Source organism: Silurus aristotelis, assembly GCF_946808225.1.
Source record: "Silurus aristotelis genome assembly, chromosome: 7".
In the NCBI taxonomy this organism is placed as follows: domain Eukaryota; kingdom Metazoa; phylum Chordata; class Actinopteri; order Siluriformes; family Siluridae; genus Silurus; species Silurus aristotelis.
In genome coordinates this window covers 14453601-14466602 of record NC_139580.1, presented here as the reverse complement: position 1 = coordinate 14466602, position 13002 = coordinate 14453601, and the positions used below count along the sequence as shown (strand labels likewise).

Genomic DNA, 13002 nt, shown 5'->3' with positions numbered 1-13002 from the left:
TGTTCATTTTGTCGCATGGTTAATCTTTGCATTTCTGCCCTTTTCGCTAATGTAAATATGTAACAGCTGTTCTGCATTTATTCTAAAGCATTACACAATATTACAAATCACTATCAATAAATAATGAGTTTATAGCTCTTAAGAAATCACTTGAATGTCACATGAGATTTTTGTTTTGATGGGTAAAATCCTAAAAATAAAAAAAAAAGTTGGGCTGAGGGTAAAAGGGAATTTCAGTGGGAGATCAGGTTCTACAGGGTCAAGGTGTGGTGATGAATCATCTTTACCTGCCATACAGGTACACACTCAATACACAAACCCTTAAACTGAATCACATAACACAAAAAGCCTTTCAACAATACAGTTTTATTGTAGCCAGACAGAGTCAACACAGTAGGTGATGAATTTGGGGAAAAAAAATCCAATATCAATCAAGCTTTATATATTTTACCACTTAAAAAAAAAAAAACAAGTCAAATGCCACATGCAAAAACAGTATTCATTAAATACACCTCATTGTCAACATCATTATAGCTAAAAAAAAAGACTGTAGTCATTAAAATCCAGCTCCACACCTGTCCTTGTCAACTAAACCATCCATGAAAATATGTTGCTTCATACATTACCTGCCACATCTGGTTTTGCTGAAGGTGTATTTTTAGCAAGATTTTCCCACAAGAAAATGGTATGGTATGCTATAGTATTTTGAAAGTACTGATTTTATGTCTCTTACCCTGCTGTCTTGTCTGAAACCCAGTTTTTATATAATGTGTATATATATTATATAATGTGTATATATATATATATATATATATATATATATATATATATATATATATATATATATATATATATATATATATATATATATATACACACACACACATACTGTATATTATAAAAACTTTATAGGAAAGTGATAAAATGCAAAGCTAGCTGGTCAGACGTCATCACTAAGTTCTTGCGTACAGCAGAGGAAGCTGCTCCAGAATAGAACACCTACATGTCATTTAATAACAGTATTTGGGTCATGAGTCCTGTGACACTACTGACCAAAATACACGTTTCAGGTACTTACGTATTATATGCTGCCATGGCTTGACATGCGTCACCAGTGCAAAACTCTGAGATTGTGCTGTACTGCAGGTTGATGAGATTGAAGAATGTTGTTGCTGTTGAAAACAACAAAGAGCAAAAACATTTCAAACATACATTTTCAATCACTGGTGAAATTTGAGCTCCCGGTTTGCTCTAGTCACTGAACACGAGGAGGCTTGATGACTTCAACTTCATTTACACTTTGGCTGTTTCTATCATAATCATCACCAGCCCAGAAAACGTAAATGTCAAATCTTTACACACGCACATATATATAATATTTGTATACTCCAAATGCCTATATGGCCAAATGGCACGGTCATTGAATTTTTTTTATTTATTTTTTTTAATTAAACTTCCTAAACATTGGTCTATAAACCAAAATAAAAAATATTTTATATTGAGTACAGCCATCAAGCTGAGTGCTCCAAGCTATTTTGAACCCCAACTCATATTTCATGCAGTGGCCTGTCTCTTCTGGGTAAATGATTTGTCTTTACATCATAGAATATATTACATAAAATATGATTTGCAACAATGATCAAGCTACTTGGCTGTAACATTATCTGAGGCTATAAATACATTTTGCACATAAATGCTTAAAAAAAGCTAACAATGTTGCGAACCTATTTAAAGGACATTTCCTGTTCGACAAGGAAGTAATCACGAATAAAATATTTTCACTTCATAAAAGTAGTTTAGCTTAAAGCGAAACAAACCAAACAAATAGAGTAGCCAGTAACTCGCTTCCTGGAGAGTTGCTTGTTTAATAACTCAGCCAAATAAAGACTTAACAAGACAAACAATCCTGGCAACTTTAACGTAAGAACAGAATGGGATCTGTTTATTTAATAGGGCAGGGTTTACTCACTGTTGCTGGCCAACCATTCATTAAGGTCTATCTCTCTGGGTAGCACCACTAGATCTTTGAGGTCAAAATCCACCACCCGCACTTTAGTGTACTCCGGCTCCAGATAGTGCTTCTTCTCCTCAGCAGGAGGCTTCTTTCCATTAGGCTTCGTTTTGGACTTCCTATTAAACACACAAAAAGTCGGGATTTGTACAAATGAGCAAATAAACAGAAGCTAGTGGTGGTTCTACATAACCCACCCCAACCCTTATTTGGCTTCCAGAGGCATCTACAATTGGAGGAGAACGAATTCCATGTCATGGTGTGAAAACAGTTTTATGCTTCCAGTGCTAGTTTTAAAGGGTAATGTTAAAACCACAGAGTCATGTCAGTTCTCAGCCATAAACCAGGCTGGTGTGTGTGCGCATATGTGTGTGTATGTGGGGGGGTCCTTGGGTCGCAAGGAAAGGTGTTAACAGGCTAATAAAACAAAAGCAGACATGCAGTATTATACAGAAACATGTACAAGGCCCAAGAAAACAAATGATCACTAAACTATTTCTGCCTCAAAAAAAGCAGTTTTCCGTTTTTATAGACTGCTCAATCTCTACTTCTTTTAGCAACACAGCCAAACAGTTGTTGCAGAAAAGGAATTTCTTTGTTATTGTAATTATCTACCTATCCCATTGTGTAAACACCTATTCACCGATTTAGTCCTGCCCTCCCACTCTTCCTCCTATTTCTAAGAGGAAATATCTGCACCAGAAATAGAACTTATAAAAGTCCACCAGTGGTTTATTAAAGTGCCAGTCAACACAAATTAACTCTGAACGGGTTTGCTTTTATTTATTTTGCATACTATAAGTGTACAGTAGCCTGGGTAGGCTTTCAGGACTGCAGAATCAGTTCTAACAAAAAGAAGATTGTTTAAAGGAATTCATTAAAAGCGCTCTCTCTAGTTTGTTAACCGTTCTAAAACAAGACGCCATCACTTGCTTTGATGTTGAATCGCCCTTTGCATTCTGAGAGTGAAGCATCTTGACTACAGCTATTGAGACACAAGACATCTCTTCCCTTCTCTCTATAACCAGCTCAGCACACAGAAATCCTACACTTGATCACTGGTATCCTGCATTAGTCAGGACAATGTCCAGTGAAAGGCAGGAAGGCAACTGTCGCATGCAGCTGGCGCAAGGGCTTGCCAAGCCTGAAACTCTGAATGATCAGCACAGCTGAGTGCACAGTACAGATAACCTAGCAGACATTACAAATCTTAACAATAACTAATGAGCATGAACAATGGCCACTTCAGATGGCATTCTGATCAATGAAGAACATTTTTCAATGATAATGTCAACCCACCACCACCCGGTCCACACCCCAAAAAGCATTAAACTGTTAAGTGTGTTACAATGACATTATTAACATACTCTTACTTTGTACCAACAACGAAACCATTTGACATGGCTTTGTGGCTACTGCTCTCTGGTCAAGCGCCTCTGGTCTGGACAGCGAGCAATAGTACAATACCTTTAATGGAAAATAAATGTGCAGAGCACATGGACCCGTGTGCATGCATTTAAGTAAGAAACAATTCAGCAAGCAAAGACAATAACAGCTGGTAGTTAGATGTTTTCATTCTCCTAAAATAACCAGCTAATGTCCCAAGAATTTGCCTTGCTCCATGTAATTGACAAACAGAACCGCTTCCCAGAAATGTATAAAAAAGGAAATGGCTAAGTAAAACAACCTGCATTATAAAAAAGAAGACATGTGCCTTTCAGAGGCACAAATTGTTCTGTCCTCTCAGAAAACACGAAGGTAATGAGCAGTCATGAATACAAACCACATTTAACCATTGTGTGTGTGTGTGTGTGTGTGTGTGCGTGCGCGCAAGCAGGCACGCACAATTGTACTTTATATGGGAGTTTAAAAATAAATAAATAGAATTCTACACATACTGTACACAGAAGTGTTCCAGAAACCAAAATTAGAAACCAAAGAGATAATTTGATCATACAATCTATGTTTTAAACACACTTGGTTAAAACCTGAAGTATACAAATTCTAAGCAAAGGCAGCATTGAACAGCACATAGCGAAATCTCAAGAACGTGCAGATGAACAATGCTTATTCTAGTCTCAAAGACAAAATGAAGGGAAATGAGAATCAGCTTGACTGGCACCATATGGTTGGCATTAAATTAGGCAAGTAAACAGGCACAGACACCCAACCACAAAAGCAAACAAGATGTTTTTAGAGCTACTCTGGACATCTGCTGCATTTATCATGATATGACTATAATCAAACTAAAAACAAGGCACATCAGCAGTTTTTTTTTTTTTTTTTATTAAACGAAATCTAGCAAGGTCTTCATGCAGAGGTTAAATTACCTTAATCAAAGAAGACACTTTATGCAAAATCATAAGTATTCAAACCTTTATTCAAAACTATTTGCACATAGCTCACTGCCCCATTTGTATAATAACGAAAGATTTCTTTAAATAAATACATTACACGTGATGTGTGATCAGCACATCACATCACATCAGTGTCATTAACAATAGTGTTGCATGTGCAAATCCTGACTAAGGATTTAAGGAAAGGTGGCCACAGAAACGACATCTTTAATGCTGAAGTCAGGGATCAATGAAAGTTATGGTTGAATGGCCTCCAGTAAAAAAAAATAAAAAAACGACTCAGCATTAAAACCAGACTCCATTACCAGCCCTGAAGAAACTGTCTTTGGATTATCTACACAGACGGAGTATAAAGGATTTCTAACAATGCAACCACGTTCATTTATTCTTAAGGTTAACACACACACACACACACACACACACACACACACACACACACACACACACACACACACACACACACACACACACACACACACACACACACACACACACACACACACACTTCCACCTGCAGCATCTGGAGACCAAAGAGTCCGGAGGATCACTGACTGCATTGTTTTTTCAAATTCACATAAGCACATTGGAGCTAACCATTAGTTATCATAGCTATATAACAACATGATAACCACTAATACCTAAACACACTAAACAAAATAAAGATGTGTAAATAATCAGAACTTTAACTGAAACATAGACAAGATGTAAACTTGAAATTCGATCATACTGACATCTGGAGTTCTCAAATAAAGCAACACAACTACACACATTTGCTACTGACCTTAAAATGAAAACTGTGCTATAATCATATGGGGGCGTTTTCATTTTCAAGAGATTCCTTAATACAAAAAAATAAATGTGAACTCTTGCATTAGATCAGCTTTATGCAATTAATTACACATTTGGAGAAGTGGCTTTCAAAACATGTCTGATACAGTAATTTGGGTTCACAGTAAAGGAAACTGCAGGTGTTTTCTGGGGTCATTACGACAGGCTTAGGTTCAGTACCCATCAGCATTATAGCAGTACTGAAATAAAGAGCAGAAGGCCTTTTCACCATACCAACACCCCTCCACACACACACACACACACACACACACCATGAATTTTATGATCCCTCCTCCAACTCAGCTGCATTAAGGAACACACCTGTGTGTGAGGCCAATAAACATTGGACAAAGTGAAAGTGTAATAATGCTGTGTTTATGACTACAATGTAGCTTCCATGTAAAAGGAGTTTATGATAGAAATAAAACTGATCCTGATTTAGTTAAGTTTTTTTGTTTTATTTATATATATATATATATATATATATATATATATATATATATATATATATATATATATAAAACAAAAAAACTGAATATATATATATATATATATATATATATATATAAAACAAAAAAAACTTAACTAAATCAGGATCAGTTTTATTTCTTTCTCTTTTGCACGATGGGAACCAGCTACACTAGTTTTTTTTATCCTCCCTAGATAAAGCGCGCGCGCGCACGCACACACACACACACTTCATAAAGCAGGAAGAAAAATACTTTACGCAAAACTACAGAGAGAATATAACACAAAACAAAACTTTCACTCCTATAAAGAAATGTTACTGTTAAAAAATTAAACAAAAAAGTACAAATTTTTTTTTTTTTATCTCTGCACCTCCGAAAAGAAAAATCCACTAATACTGATCCCCCATCACCAAGTCAACACACTACTGTACTGTCCGTATAGCAATAGTGCTTATTTCTAAATAGAGAACTTATACATTACCTTAGGACCTTCCCTACGGCTTGAAGGACCATTTTGCACTTAAATCCGCTTTTGGACGTTTTCTGAGAGTGCATATCCAGTATGCCAAGATCACTAATCAAACCTGGACTCAAACTTCCACTCGGCCGCCGTCTCGCGCGTCCTGCCCTGTCCGGTCCGGTCCTCTCCCCTCGTCTCCTCTCTTACACGAGGACAAAAGTTTGGAAGTAGTCGAAGAACCGCCCACTCGAAGAGCCAATCAGGAGAGGAGACAGGCGGAGTTATTCTACTCACCATGCGGTTTGGGACGCTTCAAGGATTCTCAAACGCTCTGCATTAAGATATTCCTTCAGAGTACCTTCCAAAAAAACCTGAACGCTATAGGCATACTTGGAAAACCACATAACCGATTTACAATCAAAAGTAAAATTAATAAAATAATATTCTTAGTAATTATGCGTTGTACAGATTTTGTCAAATTGTACTCTTACAGTAGTGGAATATACAAAACACTGGGAAGGGTCTAAAATCTGTATATAAACAGTATAAATTTGATGACACACGTCATTAAAGTATGACCAAGTTAAATATTTCTGAACTTAAACACAATTCTGCATACTTCATTTTATATATATATATATATATATATATATATATATATATATATATATATATATATATATACATACACACATATATATATATATATATATATATATATATATATATATATATATATATATATATATATATATATATATATATATATAAACCTAGTAGAAATTTCTTACAGTTGATCAATACACAGTCAATAGACAGTTTTTAATAGTATATTATAATAATAATTTAATAGTCTGCTGCGTATACATACTGCCTTTATTCACCAGGCTATTAATAAACAATAATAAATGCATTCAAATATTATATACACCGGGGACAGTTCAGGGTTGCGCTAAAAGGCCTCCGATTGTGGTCAATGATTCAGATTGTTAAAAGGGGCTTTGAACATTGCAGCAGTGGTGAACTGTCTCTCGGTGAAGTATTTGCTACAACCATGGCTGAAAAGCATGTTCAGACAACTGAAACAACATTCACGACAGTGAACCTTGCCTAAAGCCTAACTCAATAGATGCCTGTCCAAAGGAAAGGAGGAAGCATGTCTTTACTCGACTCTAATGAAGAACATCAAAGCAAAAGAGGTTTAAACATCACACACGTTTTGGAAGGTTTAAGGAACGCACATTAATTAAAAGGTAAGTAAACAAGCAGAAGTAGTAGTAGAAGTAAGGAATCATAAAAATATGATTTCCAGGGTAAAAATAATTACATTTTCAACATTTTAGACACGAACACCCACTGCACAATACACACATAAAAAATAGGTTAACAGGCCAGAAGGTCACTATAGACACACTGGTTGAATACTCAAGTCTGACTGGTACAAAGGCGTGAATAATGGCACCATATTGCCTACAGTCACCCATCCTACATTTTCAGGAAACAAAGTACACAGTGGCTTCCCTTGTTATTGGAATAGTAACCGTAAGGTTACATCATTTACACCACAAATGTTTACCTTATCCTTTAAGAAAGTGAATACAGCATATATTTAGAAACAAATCTAGAAACACCATTCATTATGTGCCACATCTGTTACATTAGTTTTAGTTTTAAGAGTAATTTTATTAAAGACATTTTAAGAGTACACGTAACAAGACCTAAATGATTACCCTTAAGAATACCACAGGAACAGATTGGTATGAATTTTAAGTTTGCAACTGAATATAAAACACACACACACACACACACACACACACACACACACACACACACACACACACACACACACACACACACACAGAACAAGACAATACAGCTACCCTACAATTGAGTTAGATATCTGAATTAAAATATTCTAATTAATGATCACAAAGCTGAATTTTATATTTGTGTTCTGCTGAAAATACACAAAGCTATAATAATCTGGGGTCGACAAATTTGCACTTGTTCCTGTAGATAAAGATTATTTTCGAATTAGCTCAGATTGTCTCTTTAATAATTTGAAACTTTATTAATATTCCATGGGATTAAGCTTTATCCTTAGTCATGTTATTCTGTCATGACTAATCATGTAGTTATATATTTCTATACTTTTAGATTACTCCATGATATTCCAATGCAATTCATTTACCATCAACAAACACCAAACTTCATTGCAATTGACAGGCAAGACTGTTCCTTGGGCCTTTTCTCTGATTTCAAATAGATTTTATTTATTTTTTTTTAGCATTAATGCTGTAATCCAATTCTATAATTTTGACATGCACATTAAAAACAGCAGACAGCATGTCAGTGTCTTTTGGGCAGACCTGAATTGTGAAGATTTACCAGTGTTCAAAATCGTCTTGTTTTTGAACGAACAAAAAAAGTGTTATGTAAAATTTGACAGTATTTAGAAAAGTAACGTCACTGCTGGTTAAAAATAGAAAACCACTCCAGGCAGTTTCATCACCGAAACAGAATTTTTGCTTAACTTTGACATCAATGGAATCCGAGGCAATTACTGCTGAAAGAAAAGCACCAGAATATGTTTACTCACCCTTTACTCATTTATTCACCAACTGACTCACTATGCTAACAAACCTTTGCAACAAACTATCCGCATTCTTCATGTGATGTAACAGTTTCTCAGAAGTTTAAAAGGTTTTCATTTTGATATTCTAAATTTGCGAGTGACGTGATGATGATGCAGTACTGAAGGTCATTCTATTAAAAAAAAGAAAAAAAAAAAAAGTCTTGTCTCCACGTCTAACCTTAGTCACAGTTTCCTAAAACAGGTGGCCAGAAAAGACACAACTTGTTTACTAATTAATCTAGCAAAGTTCAAAACAAACCATTTGAGTGATATCACAAAAAAATTAAACCATAATTACCATTTGTGTGGCAGTCTAAGGAAAATCCCTCAAAATGGTGAAACCGACAGGTGTTTATTAATATTTAGGAACAGCACATATAAAGAAGTTAACTTAACTAAAATTAGATAATGACCAAAAAAGTGAAGAAAGAAAAATGCATTTAAAGACTTTTTTCGAACTCCACATAGACACCTATGCACTGACGACTACAAGCAAACACAATTTAGTAATTTCGGTTGCAATAAATATACAAATGTAGAAACATATCAGTGAAAACTGTTGATACTTAGAGCTGCTTTTTAAACCCAATGTCTGAAATCCCACCCATTCAGTGATCTGTTTAAAAGAGCAAACAGTTGTAGATGATAAAAAAATCGTTAAATTAACAGCATGATCTATTTTAATCCCATATTTTAGTCAGAATGATGTTAACCTGATTAAATATTTCCCGAGCTGGCATATTACAGAAAGTGAACACCCCAACTACATCTATATTTGTAATAGTGGCACTTAAAGATTATAAGCTTTAACAGGAAATATGATATCAGCTTGGTCATCAATCTCAGCCAGATTATACCCTATTTTATTACTTAAGGTAAAAGTCAATGTTTGATAGGTTTAATAATATAAACACAGAACTTATTGCAGCACTGATGTCTTAAACAACTGTTTAAAAATACAGCTATCTGCACAGTATGTGTAAGCTCTCTCATTTTGATGATGCATACATTAACAGCATGTATAGAATTAATACAACGCTTATGTTTATGATCATTTCCTATTGCAATGGTTATCATGAATGTGGACAAATGGGAAGAAAGCCTATGCATCGATACATTAAATTAAATACAAAGGAAATGAGAAAACAAATTTAGAGTTGTTTTAAGATGAAGTGTTAAATGGTGGGTCAGAATTTTTTTTTTTGCCAAAACCAAAATGGGTCAGTTGCATCAAGTATCTTATTGCTGAAGATAATAAAAAGTAAATAAATGTATATCTCTCTCTTTAAACTTTCACTTTACCACATACAGTGGAATCAAAAAGCTCAGCAGTAGTTTACTTAAAATTTAAAGGACTATCCAGGTTTGCACAAAGAAGTGTTTAAACCAACACAATGCAAACGGTAATGGAAAAACAAGTCATACAGCTGCCCCATCACTCTCTCCCAAGCTCTCTCTCTCTCTTTCTCTCTCTCTCTGCCCTGGAGCTCTGCTGGAAGAAGGCCATGGTTAAACCAGTCCTGTATATCTGTCTGCATTCCAGGAGGGGTTAGAGCCTGCAGGCACCAGCATGCTCTGTTGCCTGCTAACAAAAACCACATACACACAAAGTGAAAGTCAGACAGACAGCTGGACAGATATGCTTCAGTTTCAAATACTGGAATCAGTATCTTCTTAGGAATCTAATTGTGCAAGTAAGCAGTGTTTTCATTGCAAGCCTGATCATGCCACATCTAAATGTTTTCTTTTTCCTACTATGAAGTTTGTGCAAACACAAAAGTTTTCAACTATTATACACATCAAAATATAGATTATTTTTTAGTAAAAACCCAAAATGAGCAAATGCGAACACCAACAACACGAAAGAAGAGGCCTGTGTGAACATGTCACACTGCCATACTGGAGTGTGATTCCAATACTGATTGCAGTATTTTCCATTATAGAGACTATTTTGTAAAAACCCAAAACAAGCAAATAAACACAATGCAAAAACAACAACATGAAAGAAGAGGCCTGTGTGAACATGTCACACTCCCTCATTCCTATGCTTGAAGATTAACCGTCAAAAGGTTTAAGACCACATTTAGTAAGAATTTGGGAAGGAAATAATTCTCACCAGCCATACTGGATTTAAAATGAAGCACATAACTCAGATTTGCTCATCTATCTGCCTTGTAGAAAGCACAATTACAACACCATCAGCAACAATTACACAATACACATGGAAAAGATGAAGAAAAAAACACTCCTGGTTTTTCCATCTAAACTTTGCCTACAGCAAACTAAGTCATGTCTAAGTCATGAATTCTGCATCAAATAATTGGATATCATATATATATATATATATATATATATATATATATATATATATATATATATATATATATATATATATATATATATATATATATTTATTTCTTAGTAAATGTAAGGGAAAGTAGCTATGCAAAAATAAGCCCACTATAGAGCTGGAGCAATGAGAAAGATAAGATTTTAAACCTTGATTACTCCTCCAAAACAAAACACATCTTATCTATTTTTTATATATATAGTTTATCAGTCTGCTTATAGACTTTGTACATCTACATCTCTTCTGTACACTTTGCTCGAGCAAGCAAAGAAGTATGAATGACGGGAAGAGTTTCCACGTGAGGTTAATAAAAAGGCTCACTACTGCCCCTTTGTGGATGACAATACACCACAATGCTGACTATCACAACTTTCATCTTATGCTCATTTTACAGCGCATAGATCTCCATACATTTACATTTACTTACACATCCCTTGCAAAGGATTCGTAGAGAAAAGAAATTAACACAAAAAAAATAACGAACACTGCTCAGAACTAGTTTCTCCACCACGTCTTCTCTAGAGCCATGCCTTTCAGGAGACTCTCTGATGAAGACAACTGATCTGTGCCTGCTCTGTTCTGATCTTTACCTAGAAAAAAAAAAAAATAAGCTCAAATGAAGGAAAATGCTTCCCCCAGAGGCAAATGATAAAAAAATATATATATTAAATACAGGATAAAAAAAATTGTTCGAAATTGAAAAATCCTCCATTAAATGAATCATTCTTTAAAGGTTGCATAAATGTTTGTGTTACATTACTATGCATATAAGAAAGTGCCCTTGAATTTTGAAACCATTTGAATAACCAAAAATGCCTATTCCACTCTCTGCCTAATATTTATTCCAGGCTTCCAGCAAACAGAGGCACTGGTTAAACAAAGTGAAATGTTCATCATCATTAGGTGAAAGGGTACACACGATAAGGACTGAGTGTTGTAAACAAGTGTTCATAACATGAGGGCCAAAAGGAGTTGAACTGAGGCCTTGTGTGCGTGTGTGTGCGTGCGTGTGTAAGTGATGTGAAAGGAAGGACAGAGAAGGACTTTGTGCATATAAAGGGACAGAGCTCTACCACAGACCACAGTTGGCCATGTCTTTAGAAGACCGAGTCAGAAGAACGAAAGAGGCCAAGAAATCAGAGCCAAGTGTGGTGCACACAAAGAGAGATTGATGACTACGGTCAGTTTTGTTGTCTGCAATAAACTACAACAAACCTCAGAGAACTTGAAAAGTTTAGAGGAAGCTAAAGATATGGTGTTTTTGGCAACTGTAGTATGCAAATAAAAGTGTGCAAAATAAGCACTGGGAATGCATGATTCTAAAATCAGGAAACATTTTTGTTGGCTTACGATTGAGAGCACATTTCTCACTCATGGTTCCTTGGGTTATGTTTTATAAAACAGTATGCATAATGCTTGAATTCGTATTTTATTATACCAGACTATGAAATACCTTTCCAACAAAAGTCTGAGTTCTACAGTTCTAACAGGCTGGGTAATATTGGCAAGGTTTCTGTTCTTTTGCAAAGAGCAAATTACAAACCACTAAACGACAAAAACTTAATAAATGTCTAACAGCTCACTGACATGTAGCCATGATTCACAATCACCATTCATTTAATCTGTGGTTTAATTGACGAATAAATTTGTGTACATTGCATCTGCAATTGTACTACCAAAATTACTACCGTATTACCAAAATTCCCCAAAAGTGAACACTATATAAATAAATAATTAAATTAAATTGTGTTCACTGTTTTGGGGAATTTTGGTAATTATAAAAAAACACTGCTTTCAGTTGTTATTTCTCCCTTTTTGTTTTGTAGACTTGCCACGCTTTTGGTGACATGTGATATGGTACAAAAATAAGGGCGAGTGGTTGCATTTCATG

The 13002-nt window shown here is 35.1% G+C and overlaps 1 protein-coding gene and 1 long non-coding RNA gene across 5 annotated transcripts in view; both read right to left on the bottom strand.

The window, feature by feature from the left end:
• The window catches only part of mob2a (MOB kinase activator 2a), a 39720-nt gene that overhangs the window by 2625 nt on the left and 24093 nt on the right, over positions 1–13002 (bottom strand). For 3 of the 4 annotated variants that reach the window (XM_083547498.1, XM_083547495.1, XM_083547496.1), the window contains exons 2-3: positions 1970–2130; positions 1079–1172 (exon numbers count right to left, since the gene is read on the bottom strand). In XM_083547498.1, coding sequence (XP_083403624.1) covers positions 1079–1172; positions 1970–2130 — 255 coding nt within the window. Of the gene's footprint in view, positions 1–1078; positions 1173–1969; positions 2131–6147; positions 6624–13002 lie in introns of those variants that run through there. The other variant, XM_083547497.1, reaches the window with a different exon arrangement.
• LOC310729391 lies at positions 168–1072 on the bottom strand. Its single transcript, XR_014534555.1, has 2 exons — positions 890–1072; positions 168–746 (listed from the first exon to the last, which is right to left on the bottom strand). It is a non-coding gene; the product is annotated as an uncharacterized lncRNA (long non-coding RNA).